The 18,637-nt window shown below is 37.4% G+C and overlaps 1 protein-coding gene across 2 annotated transcripts; it reads left to right on the forward strand.

Annotated features, from left to right (window-relative positions):
• Positions 1–5,483: 5,483 nt before the first annotated feature.
• On the forward strand, positions 5,484–12,799 carry Gprasp3 (G protein-coupled receptor associated sorting protein family member 3). Of its 2 annotated transcripts, none has more exons than XM_070040031.1 (4): positions 5,484–5,723; positions 6,720–6,827; positions 7,829–7,909; positions 8,431–12,799. In XM_070040031.1, exon 4 carries the CDS (start codon positions 8,715–8,717, stop codon positions 10,356–10,358), a length of 1,644 nt encoding a protein of 547 aa, XP_069896132.1. In that variant the 5' UTR covers positions 5,484–5,723; positions 6,720–6,827; positions 7,829–7,909; positions 8,431–8,714; the 3' UTR covers positions 10,359–12,799. The 2 variants fall into 2 exon arrangements, with proteins under 2 accessions (XP_069896132.1, XP_069896131.1); XM_070040030.1 differs by having other exon boundaries at positions 6,720–6,816.
• Positions 12,800–18,637: the final 5,838 nt, after the last annotated feature.

The following is an 18,637-nucleotide window of genomic DNA, read 5'->3' on the forward strand; positions in this document are numbered from 1 at the left end:
TCTCTGTGTCTCTTTCCTCTCTCTCTCCCATTCTCACAGTGTCTCCTTCTGTTTCTTCTCCCTTGCTCCCTCTCTGTGTCTCTGTCTTCCTGTCTCTCTTTCCCGTTTTTATCTCTTTGTCTTTCCCTTTTACCCTCTATCTCCCCCTGTCTCTGTATCTCTGATTCTCCCCAGCTATCTCTCTTCTTCTTTCTGTCTCTTTGTGCCTCTCTCTCTTAATTCTCTCTGTTATTCTCTTTCTCCTTCTTGTTTCCCCTCACTTTGTGTGCCTGTCTCTCTTTCAGTGTTTCTTTTACTACATTTCTCTGTTGGGCTCTGTCTGCCTCTCTTTGTGTCTCTTCTTCCATCTCTGTCTCTCTCCTCCTTTCCCCTCTCTATCTTTGTATCTTTGTTTAAAAAATTTCAAAATGGTTTGTAATCGTGTAATATTTCATTATGCTGAGTTAGGTCACCTCCCTATGTTGAACCAAGGAGTACCAAGTGGATAGATTTCCCCCAGAACACCCCTGCAGCTGGGGTCAGACACGCTGTGGCACATGACTTCAAGGAGGAAGGAGACATATCTATGCAAAAAATATATTACTTTAGTAAGGGTTATGGTAGGTAACAGCATACAAATCACTGAGGTTATAGCAACATAGAAGACCACAATGACAGTCTCAGAAATTATGAGCTCTATAAACTACAATTGAAGTGCTTATTTATTTTTTTCCTGTTTCCAAGCACACCTCATAATAACAGACCTGAATTTTAAAACAAATGAGAAAGACTACATATATGTCAGTGGTGCAGAAGGTAAGGCAGGTTTTCCATATGTGTAATAATTTTGTGAAGTATTTATTACCTGTCTCCTCTTAAGGATGAACAAACTAGGTTATAGAACACTATTTACCAAATTTTCATAAATAATCACATTAAAAAGTCTGCACTTAAATTGTCAACTGCCTAGCTTAAATCCCTGCTGTACTATGCAACTTCCCTTTATGAAATACTTCAAGGGCTCAGATACTAGCATTTTAGTCTAAGAAAGCATTTAGCAATCATTAGGCAATGAATACAAAGTGTGAATTTTGTTTGTACCATGCACTCTTGATAGTAATGATAACAGAGGTAACTTTTTCTCCAAGGATAAGTCTCCACAAATAAGGTCTAGTTGCTCAGACTTTTAATTTTGCTCAGGAATTTTGATTTTAGAAGGTCTAAATTATAATTTGTCCTCCAGATTTAAGAAGTTGGGGCTAAGATTTCAGGTTCAGGAAGCTATATAAATTCCCCATGTTGAGATGGGAAAGGAAGAATAAAATTTATGAGAAGGTAGACTTTACTCCTAGGTGTGACATTCATCAGAAAATTAGAAGGTAAAAGCTATTTCCGCTGGTCTTTGGTGCCCTGTTAAGACCTATAGCCACATTTCTAATGTCAGCTGTTAGATGTAAAGATCTAGGAAGTCATTGCTTCTCTTCTTCATATCAGAAAAATATCAGAATGAACTGAGAACAGCTTTTAGAGACCCTTCAGAGAACTGAAGCCATGGTGCAAATGCTCATCTCAAATTCTAGGAAAGTGCGTGTCCACTCAGTCACAAACTGTCTTATTTTACCTAGGACAGTAACTGCTAGAGACTTCAATTTTCACTATTCTGGTAAAACATACTTGAATGGCACTTTTGACAATTTCCTGAAAATACAATCTCTAATAGTTTGATAATGAGAAACTATAGGAAATTTCAGAAATACCCCCCTCAGGGATGTGACAATGGGAAGGAAAGTGTACTTTTGAAAAATATACATAGAGCTTTCATCACAATAAAAGCCTACTCTGCAGTGAAAAATGCTACTATAGTGTAGTCATTCTCCCTACTGTAGCCCCTCAAGGTTTTCAGTCTTATGTAAGGGAGAGAATGAAAAATTAAAACTTGTAAACTTGTAAATGTCACACTCCTACTACACAGTCTCCACAAAATATATGGATTTGACCAGAAGATTATAGAAAACTCTCCGTTCTCCACACTTTACCATACGTCAACAGCTGTAATAGGTAAAATAGACAATGTGAAAGAACAGATTGGCAATATAAGCAGAAATTCAAAACACTAATACCCTGGACAAAGTGAGGAAAAAAATCAGTAAACTTGAGAGATTCAACAGAAACTCTCAAACTGAAATGCAAAAAAGAAAAAAAAGAATAAGAAAACAGAATAGAACACTGAAGAACTGTGAGACAATTTCAAAAAGTATAACATAGGAATAGTTTGAATACCAGAAAGAAAATAGTTTGGAACAAGAATTTTCCAAAATTAGTGACAGGTCTCAAATCAAATATCCAGGAATTTCAGAAAATAAACATTAGAGTAAATGTCAACAATACTATTTATAACATTAAAACTGTAGAAAGACAGTATTTTTACAAAGATCTACTTGTTGAGGAAAAAGAATTCAAAACTACAGTGGACTTATGAGAAACAACTGAAGCAGGAAGAGAATTGAGTGACATATTTTAAATATTGAAAGAAGAAAAAAATACTCAACTTGGATTTCTATGACCAGTGAAATTGTCCTTAAAACACGAGACATAATTTGTCATATATATATATATATATATATATATATATATATAGAGAGAGAGAGAGAGAGAGAGAGAGAGAGAGAGAGAGAGAGAGGAGGGAGGGAGGGAGGGAGGGAGGGAGGGAGAGAGGGGGAGAGAGAGTATTGAGTTATGAAGAGACTTGCTATAAAAGAAATGTTCTTCAGGGGTGTGTGTGTGTGTGTGTGTGTGTGTGTGTGTGTGTGTGTGTGTGTGTTTTGGTAATATATTCAAAGTAGATTATATGTGAAAATCTCAAAATGAAACTCATTGTTCTGTACACACTGTAAATACTAATTTAAAAAGAAAAGTGTTATTCAAGAAGAAAACTCAGTCAGAAACTTACATCTACATAAAGAAAAGGTGTCAGAGGAGAATTAAGACATGTTTGTTTGTTTTCTATCCTCAAAAAGTGATTTATATCTTGCAGCTTTATAGAATTTGAGTAATAGATAATTGGAATTGTCATTATAGTTCTTGTGTGTGCCTCTCTTGGGGTTTTAACTCTTCACTTGAGCATTTTTTGCTCAAGGGTAGTGCTGTACCACTTGCATAGTTCCACTTCCATTTTTTAATATTATTTGGAGATAAGAGTCCCAAAACCTTTCTCCTGCATTAACTGGCTTTGAATCACAATCCTCAGACATCAGCCTCCTGAATAGCTAGGATTACAAGCATGATCCACCAGCATCCGGCATTTTCATTATGGTTTTTTTTTTTTTTTTTTTTTTTAGCAAGAAAACAGCATTGTATAGGCCCATAACAAAACTAAGATATATGCCAAACATATGTCAATACATTTTCATTGTAAAACAGATAATATAGGATAGATATAGAAAAAAGAGTATGATTCTATAATTCATACACTCCATCCATTTTCTGGGAGCGAATCCCATAACAGTTTGGTGTGGTCATATATATTTTTTTCCACAGCATACTTTCCTCAATAGGAATCATATGTATTACATGAATAGCATTTTCGCTTTATTTTGTATCTATTTCCGTTTTCACTTTACTTTGTATTACATTACTCTTTTTGATACCAAAGTGGAATAGTAGTTTATAGAATAAATGCACCACAATTAGCTGAATGCTTTCTTTACTGATAGCCACTTAGATTATTTATAATTAATTGGTATTATGAGAGATATCGCATTTAGTGAGTTCCTTGAACACACAGATTGAGATTATCTTTTATCCAAAATGATGAAGAAGAATATAGTTTCCAATTTTTGGTCTTTTCAGATTTGTGGAATATTTACAGAGACTCACTGATTGAGCACTCATAATCAAAGTCCAAAACACTCTGAACTTTATGCTTGAATTTCTTGAAACTTTTAAGTTAGATTGGGAGCGTTTTGTATTTTCATATTAGAGGTGTTCAATATTTAAGCATTTCTGGTTCCAAGCATTTTAGGTAAGAAATGAATGAGTTATATGATTTCATGTCTTCAGAATCACATATATTGGTATAACAGATTGAGTGACTCTTGAAGGTAATGCAAATGACCAGGTAAAATGATAATTTATTTTTGTGTCATGTAATTTATAATGTCAGTAATATTATTAGTAGTATTTCTTATATGTGAGTTCATCAGGAATTGATTCACAATCTCTATTCATCTCTTGTTTCTTCAGTGAAAAGCCATATACATAGAAGACTCTGGTTTAAACCCTGGAGTTACAGGCAACCAAGAAATAGAGGCACCTAGAAATTAACATTGGGTTGCAAACTGCAATTTACTGGGTACAATGGAATTGGTATGCCTCAATGCTTTCTCACCTCTTTGACGGACTATTTTGTATACTATATGATGAAGACACACCGCTAGAAAGGACTAAGAAAAGGGCCCTTCTTTCAGTGAACTTACAGTATGACTCAAACTCCACATAGCTGAAGAGAGTAAAAATCTGTATATATTCTGGAGAAAAGAAGATAAATATAAGCATTGTTAGGCAGGATGCAAGGTTAAGAGAAAGGAGTTGAGGAATGGAGTGAGATCCACATTAAGGAAATGAACAGAAAGTGGTCCCCATTCGTGACAGAACAGTGATATATGAAATACAATTGGCCCTAACTGGCCCTGCACACTTGGTTGTGGGTCAGCAGAGATACAGGACAGCAGGGCCTCGTGCAGGTCCTGACAAAGGCCTTCTTTCTTGAGCAACTGTGGGGAGATAGAAATAAGGGCTGTTTGCAAAGACTGTGGCTATTTTCCTAGGGCGAGAGGTGTAGTAGGCCAGCCTTCCTTTGGGAGAGGAGCAGTGATGAGGCCTGTGATGGGAGCCCTCACCTCTATTCCCTTAAAGGCAGAAATGCCTTGCTTTGCTTCATGGCTGTATGAAGCAAGCAAGCAAAGCAAAACATGGCAGAGCCTCCTAGAGGCCCCTTGTCCACACTGCTTGTTGCTATGTCTTGATGTCACATGTTTCCTCCCCATCCGTCTGCAGTCCAGACCCCCTTTCCCCCCTCCTACAGGAAGGAGGAGGGACACGGAGACTGGCGAGGGGAGGGGGGAGAAGGGGAGAGGCACTGCGCAGTCTGCGGTGCAAAGCACCAAGGGGCGGCTTTGGTATCCATCCGCTGCTCCCTCCAGCGCAGTGATTCCCGACCTCGGATATTGCTTCCCCAGCCGCCACAGCCCCTAGCCCTCAGCGAGCACAGCACCGGGAAGTCTAGCAGAGGCAGGGAAGTGGTGGAAGTCGCCACGTCAGGGTGTGCAGGGTGCAGGGAGGCAGGGCGAGTGGCGGGAGCCCGCCCCTGAGAGTGGGGCTGGTGCAGGCCCCGCCCACCCCGGGTCGGAACTATGGTGGGCCTGGGAGGGGGCGTCCAGCACTGACGCGGCCGTATCCCTCCGCCCCCCTTCCCGACAAGCTTTCGGGACAAGCGTTCTTGCTGTGCCCCGCTGGGCCTCTGGAGGCCAGCCGTGGTGCTAGTGCGTGGGGCGGGTCTCTTTCCGATTTGGCTCGTCGAAAAAGCAGTGGGAGTCCCAGAGAGCAGCTGCCTGAGGAGAGCTCAGGGGGGAGGAGGATCCCGTTTTCCTAGGCCCTGAGCAGTCCACTCTGGGTGGATTCCCTCAGACATCTGGCAGCTCGACATCACCAAGGAGGCTAGCCATCCAAGCGGATCCTCCAGAGAGGTGCGCAGTGTTCGGGACCCCGGAAACCAGAAGACGGTTCCCCCCGGCGGTCTGGCCGGCCCAAGGTGGAGGGGGAGGCCAGAACGGCTCCAGGATCATCTGGAGCCAGTTGAGCTGACTACCTCCCAGCCAGCTTCCAGGGCGCCTGTGTGCCGCCCTGGAAGATTGTAGTGCCCAGAGAGGGCTGAAAGGGAAGAGGTTCACGGGAGAAATGGCGGCGAGGGGGCGGAGGCTTGAGAGGGGGCCAGGGTAGGCCTCTAAGCTTGTGTCCAGCCGAACTGGTGGGAGGAGACTCCTCTTCCCCACTTTGCTTCCAAACCGGAGTCGGTTGGACCCTGGTGTTCCGGAAGTAATATCCCTTCCACAGACTCCTGCTTAATTAACATCAAGAGTCAGTCTCATCTCCATAGCAAATCTGATGAATTTTGGGGAAGGGGACAAAATTAAATGTTCATCTACTTTTAGTACAGTGTTGTTTTATTGCCTTGTAGGTTTAGATTATCATGCCCAATTTAATGTAAGCTAATGCTTAGGATAAAGAGTTGGTCAAATTTCATAGCAACGGACCATTAAATTAATAGAATGATGGTAACTTATGTTTGGTAGTCAATCTGTTTTCTTACCACACCAATCAATTGTAAGTAATATTTTGATATGTAGGAGTGGGAGATAAGTGTAAAGGGAAGTCTTTCTGAAGATCAGTTTCGAACTGATTGCTTATTCTGTGTCTGTTTCTGGAACCTGAAACATCATCTCCAGCCATTTCTCATAGACTCTATCAGTTTTGTGCATAAGCAGTCCCACAGAAGATGGCATGACATTTATAAAAATGAACATCTGGAGAGCTATTAAAGATGCTAGACTTCATTTAGTTAGTCATGATGCTCAAAAAAGAGGCTATGAATTTAAATTCTAGAAATCTGTCCATTACCTGTATTTTTTATTTTGAACATATTTTCCTAATATTTTGATGAAGAACATCTTCCTTTTCTATAGGTTGTCACCTGCCCAACCAGAGGACTCTTCTTTGATGGGAAGGATAGCTTTTCCTGAGAACTCTTTGTTGGCAGATTGGCACAGGTGGTAAATTAAGGTAGGATCTAGGTATGCATTGGAAAGGGGGCTTGTGAAGATTATATTGATATAATAGTGGCAAATACAGTTACCTATTTCCAACTGCCTATTGTACCATCTTGTTAGGGAAAGAGAGATGTAGCTCTTGCTAGGAAGATGATTGACTTCTGAGTTGGGAAGAGGTATAACCAGATAAATTCAGGTCTTGAGAAAGAAGGCTAAGGAATCATTTGTGGCAAAAAGATGGAAGACATTGAACATTGCCTCGAATACATGAAGTTTCTGTTATAAACCTTGCCAATGGTACTGGGTCATCTCAATATTTCTTTATTTATTTAGTGTTGAATTATAGGGCCTGACCACTATCCTTGAGCTTTTGCTCAAGGCTAATGTTCTACCTCTTGAGCCAGAGCTCTACTTCCAGCTTTTCTGTAGTTAACTGGAGTCTCATGGACTTTCCTGTTGGGGCTGGCTTTGACCTGTAATCTTCAGATATCAGCCTCCTGAGAAATTATGATTACAGGTGTGAGCCATCAGTTTCTGACTATATCTTTATTTGCTTCTGCCTTTTTGCCCATCAGTAGGACTATTCCTTTCTAAATTTCTGTAGAGACCTGTAGGCAGCAGCTCACTTGGAGTTAAAGCATGAGAATCTAATTATTGTTTGGATCCAGTGTGGATATGAGTGAGCATGAGCATAAGTCCTCTGTTGATTAGAGGTGGAGGTAACTATTGGCTAGTTTGTGAAACCAAATATGTTGAAGCCATTAATTGTTTTCCAACATTCCGGATACCTTTGTTCTCATGTTTGCATACAGGTAATGTGGACAGGGCGAGGATTCTATCTATAGGTAATTGGTAGATACTGGAGCAAGAAATGGGATGTGAAGCCATAATGAAGAACATGGTGGGTCAGAAGTGACATGTAACTAAAATTGTAAATTTGGAAAGGCAGTTATTGGGAGACTAGATTGCAGGTCAGTCTACTAAATATGCAGAAGTTCTAATCTTAAATACATTTTTGTCCATAGATCTGCTTGGGTGTCAGCTATATTTCTTACCAACACTGGAACTGAAGAGGGAGAAGAAAATTTTATTGAATTTTGGTGCAGGTTGGTATGAAGCCTATCTGGATATACCTACTAGGGTCCAAATGGACGGGGAACTCCATACCCTCTTTTTTTGCTGGTTCTGGGGCTTGAACTCAGGGCCTGCCTGGACACTATCTCTGAGCCTCTTTGTGCTCAAGGCTACATGCTACCACTTGAGCCACAGTGCCACTTCTAGCTTTTTTTCTGAGTAGTTTATTGGAGATAAGACTCATGGAGTTTCCTTTCTGGGCTGGCTTTGAACTCCAATCCTCAGATCTCAGCTTCCTGAGTAGCTAGGATTACAGGTGTAACCCACCAATGCCCTCCTTGCTCCTGAGCCCGATGTGTTTGTGATGAGAAATGTACATTGATGGTATGTTGTTGAGCATTATTGGAAGTGTGAGAAACAAAATGAGGTAGCAGAGTTTTCTACTTATCCAGTTCTACCACACAATCCATCTGTTCTTATGACCTTTGTGGCTGACTGCATTAAGAAGCAAAGTTGGAAGATACTCAAAGGCCATTTCTATCTTTTACTTCAGGTCTGTCTCCAGTGGTGGCCTTGGATTGACAGAAGATCATCACTCTACAGGTCTGCTGTCAGATAACATCATCCTCCCTCAACCTGACTATGCCCTCTGATCTGTCCATAACATTGATAGAGTCAGTGTGTTTAGAAAAGGGACTGCGTAACTGCTAAACTGTCAACTGACACCTAATTCTTGCTAACAAATTCGTCTCTGATCCAGTAAAAGTATAAAGACACTGACCTAGGATACACTGAGAAGCTCAGCACTGAACAACTATATAGATCTGGGCTTCAACCATGACTGGGACAAAGAATAAGAGCAGAGTACATGCCAAAATTGTGAAAAGGGCAAGTGTACAAGGTAAAGCTGGAGAAGAGAAGGAAGCTACTGGTGTAGTCAAACCAGGAGCCAAGAATGGGGCCAAAGTCAAAGTCAAGGCAAAACCTAAAGCAGATGCAGTGAGAGAGATGAAAACAGTGTCTAAGAATAAAGTTGTTACTGATATGAAGGAAAGAGCCTGGTCAGAGCCTAAGGCTACAGTGAAAACCATAGCAGATTTCAGGTGCAAGAATGAGAGCGAGGCTACTAGTTCCATAAGTAAAGATAAGGCTAGTACTGATACATGGTTCTGGGCTGGGGAAGAGGCTAGTATCAATTCCTGGTTCTGGAAGGGAGAAGAGGCGGGGAATCGTTCCAGTGCAAAGGATGAAAATAAAGCTAATACTGGTATCCAGAGTCGTGTTGAGGAGTTGGAGCCTGTGGCCAGGCCCAGCTGCAGGTCTAGGTCAGGCGCTGAGGATGAAGAGGAAGAAGAGAATGTTATTGGGAATTGGTTTTGGGAAGGAGATGATTCCAGTTATGATCCTAATCCTCAACCTGTGTTCAGGATAGTAAAGCCTCAGCCAGTGGATGAAATTAATGAAAAAAATAGGCCCAAGGACTGGTCTGAGGTAACAATCTGGCCCAAAGCCCCTGCTGTAACTCCTGCAGTTTTAGGATTTAGATCCCAGGTGCCATCTGAGACAAGGCTCTCCTCATACATTGTTCTGTCCTCAGCTGAGGAAAATAATCGTTCTTTGCCTGGTACAGCAGCCTGTTCTAAGGGAACTCGTTCCACTTCACAGCCTATCCCTGAGTATCCATTTGGTTCTGACCCTTGCATCCAGACCTTAGATGAAATTAGACACCAAATTAAGACCAGGGAAGTGAATGAAACTAAGCCATTTGCTTGCCGTTGCAAAATGGAATGCTACCTGGGTTCTGGGGAATTTGAAAAACTTGTTTATATACTTAAGACAACTACTGATCCTCTCATTCATAAGATAGCACAGATTGCAATGGGTATCTATAAGGTTCATTCATTTGCCCAAGAATTCATCAATGAAGTGGGTGTAGTGACACTGATTGAAAGCTTGCTCAGTTTTCCATCCTCTGAGGTGAGAAAAAAGGCTGTAATTACTCGAAAGTTTCCTTTTGGAGATGAAAGACAACATAGGGTTGAATTACATGTTAAGCATGTGTGCCAGGAAACCATATCTTTCCCTTTGAACTCACCTGGACAGCAATCTGGATTAAAGATACTAGGACAACTGACTACTGATTATCTCCATCACTACATTGTTGTCAGTTACTATTCAGAACTTTTTCATTTGTTGTCTCAGGGAAATCATAAAACTAGAAATCTTGTTTTAAAAGTACTCTTGAATATGTCTGAAAATTCAGCTGCAGCCAGAGACATGATCAATATGAAGGCTTTGGCAGCATTCAAACTTATTTTTAACCCAGAAGAGGCAAAATCCAATCTTGTTAGTGCCGTGGCCATATTTATTAACATAAAGGAACATATTCGAAAGGGCTCAATTGTAGTTGTTGATCACTTGAGTTACAATATGCTTACAGCTATTTTCTGTGAAGTTAAAGGGATTATTGAAGCAATGTAAAATGAGCTAGAAATGAAAGAAAATTGGAGATGCCAAACATTAAACTTTACATCTTTTAACACAGTGTTATCTGTTACAGGATCTACCTTGAAGCTAGAAATGAATATTAAGTCTTGATATGAAAATGTTTGTAGATTTTTATCTTGTCTAGAGTAGCAGATTTTTGATATTGTACTTAAGAAATAGCAGACCAGTTCATTATAAGTAGGCTAGCTTGATCGTTAGTGTCTGCTTAGATCCATTTATAGCTTTAAATGGCAAAAAGAAGATACTGATTTGAATTCTAGTTATAGAAATAAGACATATACATAAAGATAACCAATAATACCTACAGTGTGTGTGCGTGTGTGTGTGCATGTGTGTACATATGTTTGTTGCCAGTGTGTCCTCACATTACATAAAGGAGACAGGGTTTATTATAAGCTGTTTGTTGTAAGAGAGATTTCTATTTTCCTCCTATCTGCAGCAGATAGTCATTCTCTAACATAGAATTATTATCCCTTAATCTCAGATAAAATACAGAGTTTACTTTTTATTCTGAAACTACATTTATAACTGTTAAATTTTAGGCATATTTCATTTATGTCAATCCTCTCCCAATCTGTCAGACTGCTGTCACCATATTTACAAATTTTTTCCTTTCACAGTTGCTTGTGTGTTGTATTTTTCAATTCTTATTAGCATACATTAGCTATACAAAGGATTATTGCACTCATATTTTAAATTGTTACATTTCCACAGGTACTTAGTTAAAAGGTATCTTTTAACAAGAATTAGAGGAATTGAATACTTTTTCCTAGATTTCCACAGCTGACAAGTGGCATAGCTGGTGTGTGTGTGTGCCTGTGAGTGTGTGTGAGTGAAAGAGAGAGAGAGAGGAGAGAGAGAAGAGAGAGAGAGTGTGTTATACAGAGGCTTGAACTCTGGGCCTGGGTGCTGTTACTAAACTTTTTAGCTTAAGACTAGTGCTCTACCACTTGAGCCACAGCTCCACTTACAGTTTTTTGCTGGTTATTTGGATAAAAGAGTCTCATGGACTCAAAGAAAGCCTGGTGGGCTGTTTTTGAACCAGGATTCTCATATTTCAGCCTCCTGAGTAGGAGTACAGATGTGAACCACTATTGCCCAGCTGGCATAGCTGTTTTACCTGACACCAGAACCACCCTGATGTCCGTCATATTTTTGGTTGATTGCATTCAAAGCTCAGAGACTGTTTGGTTATAATGGTTTAATTTTGCAATGGATAATGTCCTTGGCAGACATTATAGTTCTTACCATCTTTCCAATCCATTTGTCCATTACGCATTTACCTATATCTGTCTAGAGGTATGAGAAAAGTCAGAGATGAATGTGTATATTTTACCTGGCATCATCTGATAGATGGTGGGTATCCAAAATCAGAAAGTAAAACTTGATATGCAACCTTCCTATCTTCTTCTGTCCATATGGAATTTACCCTCAAAGAAATAGAATCCTGTACATTTTTTTCATGCTCTGTATTGAAAGAATAATAGTTGCTTTCTTTTTCCTTACAAAATCACACCTCAGTTTTTTAAACCATTGTCCTGTATGTTATCTGAAAGGCCAAAGGGCTCAGAAAAACCCAGTTTCTGCATTTCTACAAGCCAAAATTGAGATTAAACTGGAGAAATTGAGAATAAACTAAATACATTTTAAAAAACTGCAGCTTCAGCAAAGAACAAGAAAGCCAGGAGAAAGGCTATGATCTTAACCTATGTAAGGTAGTGATTCCTGGAAGTTATGGCTCAGAAAGCATCTCAGAACTTTTGGGCTGTTTGAGTTCTCTGAGACTCATAGTAGAAATTACAAACCTTGTGAGATAGGGAGAAAGTCTTTATATGTTGAGATGTTGCAGTTATGGAACTAAAATGAGATTATACTGTAAATACTCATAATTTTTCCTCCACTGACTATATTGCTTCTATAAAATATTTTAATTACTTCATGATTTTACTGTGTAAAATTTTACAGTTGGTGTAAGGTGTTAAAGTTTTTCATTGAATGCTCTTTTCATGTGATATATGTGCAAATTTATTTATTTGAAGAATTAAGGAGTGTAGAATTCACCATCTTACCTTTTCCCCTTAAAAGTTATCTTTACAATTTAGTGCTATACAGATCTACTACATGCTTTTTACTTAATAGCTTTATTGAGATTTTACTAACACATGAAATTGTATATTTTAAGCACACCAAGTTTTGACATAAATATATGAAACCATAACTACAAGCTATTGAACATAGCCATCACCCCCAAAGCTTCTACATGCCCCTGTAATTCTCCTTCCTACTTTTTTGTCCCCCTAACCCAAGGCAGCTGCTTATCTGTTTTTTTAACACAATCATTTTCCAGTTTCTGTAATTATATATATATATATATATATATATATATATATATATATATATATATATAAATGAAATCATACCTCATATGCTCTTGGAAGGGGAATCTGGCTTATTTCACTAAGCATAATTATTTGAGTTTCATTTATGTCATGTATGAGGAGTTCACTATATGGCTTTACCACAATTTGTTTATTTATTCAACTGTTAATGAGTATCAAGTTCAAAGTTTAGTTTTTACAAGTAAGGTTGCTGTGAGAATTCATGTACAAAGGTTTCAATGGGTGTATAGTTCTATTCCTTCTGGATAAATACTAATATATTAAATATTTTCCAAAGTAGTGGTACTGTTTTACATTCTAACAGAAGTATATAAGAGTAATGATTCCTCTACATCCTTGCTAGTATTTGGTGTGGCCAATCTTTAAAATTTTATCCATATTTCATAGTACTGGCTTGTGTATCTAGTAATGATATTGACTATTTTTTCATATGTATATCTGTCATCCATATATCTTTTGTGAATTATGTCTAAATCTTTGTCCATTTAAAAATTTTTAGACTTTGATTTTTGTAATTGCTTTTAAGAGATTTTGTATGTAATGTGATGCATATAAAATGATACAAATGTGTTGTCAAATATATATTTTGCAGATATTTTCTCACAGTCTGTGATGTATCTATTCTTTTAATAATGTCTTTTGAACAAAAGTTTTTGATTAGTAGCAATTATTTTACTAGTTGAATCTTGGTGTTATATATAAGAACATTATCTAATCAAGGACACAGAGATATTATCCTTATTTCCTTCTAAAAGTTTTATAGTTCTAGGGTTTGCAATTAGGACTGTCATCTGCTTTGAGTTCATCTTATACATGGTGCAAGTTATATATCAAAGTTTAGGTTTTGTCATAGCCATATCTAGTTGTTTAAGCACCATTTGCTAACAGGACTAGCCTTTGAGCTGCCTGTGCATTTTTGTCAAAAAATGAGTTGCTCCTATATATAAAGTTCTATTTCCTTGTTCTATACCGTTGCATTGATCTGTTTATGTATCTTGATCCCAATACCACTTTGTCTTGAAATTAGGCAGCATGATTCTTGGAACTTCATTGTTTTTGAGTTATTTTGGTGTTTTGTATTTCTATAGGAGCTCTAGAAATTTGTTAATTTCTATAAATCCTCCAGTTAATATTTTGATCAGTATAACTTTGAATCAATAGATAAATTTGGCAACAGCAGACATCTAACAGTATTGAATAAATAAAATATCTGACTTTCGTTAGGCATCTTTTATTTTCTCTCAGGAGCATTTTTTATTCATGCAATACTGGTTTACATCAGCTGCATATATTCTTTTTATGACCATATCACATATAATTCATTCCCTTGATGATGAACATTTACAAGATATTTTTCCTATGAGAATTGAGACCACAGAGAATATCTTTGTTCACGTCTTTACATCTCTTTGAAGATTTACTAAGATAAATTTTTTGAAATGGAACTGCTTTTTTAAAAGACCATGAATAGCAATTCTCTGTAGCTAAACTCTCCAGAAACATACCTGCATTTGAACATGTGTTGTTCATCACAGTGGGAAAGAAAACAGATCTTGAGAGTCTTCAGTAAGAAATGACATTGTAGGGTTGGGACACTTAGATGATTTGAGAAAGAATTTAAGGAAGTGAGGCTTTGCTATAGATTGAAACTGTCAGAATGATAACTGCTTTGATACCTTAAGTAAATCTTATTCTAAGGCGGGGGATACTTAACCAAGTCCAAATTTGTGATCGGTAAAAAAAGCAGAAGTCACTTCTTAAGCCAAAATGGGATATTTTCCATTTCTGTGACTGAGACAGTGTTTTACTGTGTGTATGTGATTACAGAGTCAACTTAGTTTTTATTTGATACATCACAGTCACAGGATGATCTTGGGTTAAGTTAATGTTCTATTAAATTGATAAGAACACAAAGGCCTACTTGTGAGTGCCAAGGCAGATCTTTGATGTCAGGGGCTGCATTTATTCTTCTCATGGATATTTATAAATTCCCATTCAACCCCCAGAAAACAAAATGAATATATATGTCTGTATAATCTTAACAAATATTTGTCATTGATATTTTGATCTTTCCTTTCATATGCATAAAACTATCTTCTTTACTTAAGAATTGAGGCTTTTAATAACATTTATGTTGCATCTCTAGATTGCAGTTTGGTATATTCCATCCTTTCTTACAAAATTCTTTTTCCATGCATGCCAGTACTTGGGCTTGAACTCACAATTTTTGCACTCAAAGCTTTATTTTTATTTTTTCAAAATAATTTTATCTTTTTGTAAAAAAAAAAAAAAGGCTATCTCTTACAACACATTGCAAAGGACCCATACCTTCCATACCTTTGCAAAGATTAAATCTCCTCTAACATTGGATTTACGTCTCTATGACAATTATCTGGCTGCTGGGGTGGGGGTGGGGGAGCGGCTAGAAGTGCTACATGTGTGTCTGTGTATATGTTTTATTTACATATTTTATTGATAATAGGTTTCATAGTGACACTTCCATACATGTTTATAATGTACTTTGATCATACTTACCCAGTGCATTATCCTTTCTTATCCTCTCTTTCCTCCTTTCCCTTTCTTTTTTCCTTAGTCATGCTTTTGCATCCATATCCATGTCCTTTTATCCCTATAGTCCACATATGAAAGAAGGCATGCAATACTTGTCTTTCTGCATCTGACTATTTAATTTAACATGTTCTCCAGTTCCATCAACTTGCTTGCAAATGATATAATTTGAGTATCTGAATAAAACCCCATTTTATATATGTACCACATTTTCTTCATTCATCCATTGATGGGCTCTTAGGGTAACTGTAAGACCCCACCACCACTGATTATTCTACAATATAGAAAGATGAGAACTTTACTACTAAGGGTTCATCTATTATATGAACAAAGCAATGAGGTATGAAGCAAGATATTCAAAAAGCAATTCCCTCGTTTTAAAGATTAAAGTTGAGAACTAAATGTTAGTTCCTTGAACAGCAGCTACCTTTGTCTCAAGTGATTGTATTCATGCAAAAGTATCTTCAATGGATCGCAGTTTGGCATATTTGAAACTATGATAGAAACAACAGGTTGAATTCAAGCAAGTCATTTCTTCAATTTTTATTCACTCCCACCACAAATCAGGCAAACTCCTAATTCAAATGAAGCAATTCAAACTGCACATGAGCTTTTCTCAAATGTTCTGTACATATAAGCATATTTTGCATTTACTATTTTATTAAATATTGAGATCTTAATAGATGAAAGAATGTAAATGATTTTTATCATTTCATATATCATACAATATTTTGTTCAATAAAAAATAATTCAAAATTCCTTTAATTACCTGGTGATTGAAAATGACAGTCATATAAGCATTTATAAATACTTATTTTTCTCTGAGTCTTATGTTGTATTTTACTGAAATGTATATTTTTGCATTGCTCTTTAATTATTCTCATAATTTAAGAACAAAAAAGAGCTAGACGACTCTATCATGCTTCTTCTGAATGTCCATTAGTACTAAATGGTATTATTCCTGTTTTTTTTTAATTTTGCTGCCATGAGGTTTGAACTCAAGATTTGTGCTTGCTTGGCAAGCACTCTACTTACTGCACAAGCCATGCTCCAGTCCTTTTAGTTTTTTTCAAAAAACTGTCTCATGTTTTTGCCTTAGCTAGACTCAGACAATAATCTTCCTATCTCTGCCTACCACATAGCTCAGATTACAGGCTTGCACTGTTTATGATGGAAGTAAGGAGAGATGGAATGACTACTTAATTGTCATAAAATGAAAGCATGGTAGCTATAATCCCAGAATTCAGATCACAAAAATCTCATTACATTATTCTCTTCAGCAGAATCATTATTTTGCTTTGTTCTTTAGAAGGATCTTTCTGTAATATGAAGAGCACAATACCATGTTCTCTTGCTTCTAGAAAAGATAAGAAAGTAGAAAAGATAAGAAAATCGAACTCAGAGATACATTTCAGTTACATAGAAATGCATGTTCTTAGTGCTGAACATGGTTGTGCATGACTGTTAATACTAGGACTTTGGAAGTACAGGAATGCTTATTAGAAGTTTAAGGCCAGCTTAGCAAGACCATGTCTTTTTTTTTCTGGTCCTGGGGCTGGGCCTGAATGTTGTCCTTGAGCTCGTTTTGCTGAAAGGCTAGTGCCCTACCACTTGAGCTACAGTATCACTTCTTGCTTTTTCTGTGATTAACTGAAGTAAGCCTGACCCAAAAAAAAAACATAGGCTCCATGGTTTCCCTCATTTGTAATAATTAGTATACACCGAGGATAGTCCTAGCAGAGGATCACAATAGATCAATAGCTGTGTACATATGACCATATAAAATGATGTTAACCAAAATGAACTCCAAGATATGGAAACAGAGGGTTTTTTTCAGCGTACTGTTTGCAGTTACTTCTTTTTTCTTTTCTTTTCTTTTTTTTTTTTGTTGTTCTTTGGTTTATCCCTGTGGTCACTGTTTTTTTTTTTTAAATTTCAGTAGCCTTTGTCTTGTATATAAGTTTATCTGATTTGGGGAAGGGAAGGGAAATCACAGAACCAGTGGGACAAAGGGTGAACTGATGCAACAGTGATACTCCCAGACACGATGTTGGAAATGAATTTTACAACTTGGGGGGAGGGGAGTTGGGGATGAGGGAAAGTGGGAAAAATGAGGGAGGGGATAACACTGTTAAAAAAAGAAATATACTCATTACCTTACTTGCATAATTCTAATCCCTCTGTACATCACCTTTACAATAAAAAGAGGTAAAGATAGAGTTTTCCAGATATTTTAAACCAGAGAGCCATGAAGTAAATGTAGAATTTTTACTTTCAAAATATAAAACAAGTCTGTATTATCAATTATACTATATATAGAATTCATCAAACATGCTATGTATGCATCTGATATGACTAGAAGATCATGAAGGTAGAAAATTTGTAAGTATAGCAAAGTAAAGTTTGAGAAATAATGAATACACTCAGAAGATTATTGTACAATGGTGAAATATTTGATGCATCCAGCCTGTCTATCCTGCAACAGATTTCTTTTTTTGGTCACAAAGAACAATTATCCAGGTGTTGGGGAACATTTGTTATACTGGAAACAATATCTTCCATGCCAAGCACAAAGTCAGAAGTGGAGGAAAGGAATATCCTGTCACTGTTGGATTTGACAGTACATTACTCTTTGATTAACAGATGGGCTTCAGGAGATTCAAATTCGTAATCAAATTGTGATCATGAGGAACCATGATTGAATCATCCAGTTAAGGATATATCTTGAGCACAAGTCATATAATTCATATCTGTTTTTTAACTAATAGCTTGTTCACCTAACAGTATATGAAGCAGGTCGACTTGATATCTGTATGATGTGGGTGGTTATGTCAGTGTGTGATTTATTTCTAATTTGTTTTCTAAATAAGTTGTAATATTTCCAATACAATGAAGCACCTATTAAAATCAAAAATAAAAAGGAGAAATTAATCTAATAAAACCAATGCTACTTATTTTTTTTAAAAAAGAGTCTCATGGACTTTTCTGCTCAGGCTGAACCACAGTCCTCAGATATCAACCTGAGTATCTAGGATTACAGGCATGAGCCGCTGGTTCTTTTATGAAAAAAGGAAATGATTGGTCTTTTCATCTCTGACCCCATTATACCACCCAAAACATTCACAAACACAACAATGATGCTGAAGACTGTATATAATACAAATATGTGGTTTGTCGCCCTTCTTTTTTTCCTTTTGTCATTCCTGGAGCCTGGGCACTGTCCTTGAGATTCTTTTGGTCAAGGCTAACACTCTACCACTTGAGCCACATCACTCAAAAACTGGA

Source organism: Dipodomys merriami, unplaced genomic scaffold (genome assembly GCF_024711535.1).
Source record: "Dipodomys merriami isolate MVZ:Mamm:240054 unplaced genomic scaffold, mDipMer1.0.p SCAF_3, whole genome shotgun sequence".
Lineage (NCBI taxonomy): Eukaryota > Metazoa > Chordata > Mammalia > Rodentia > Heteromyidae > Dipodomys > Dipodomys merriami.

What these genes read in the sequence shown, in the direction of transcription:
- Gprasp3 (XM_070040031.1), top strand. Translation starts at nt 8,715, where the DNA reads ATGACTGGGACAAAGAATAAGAGCAGAGTACATGCCAAAATTGTGAAA.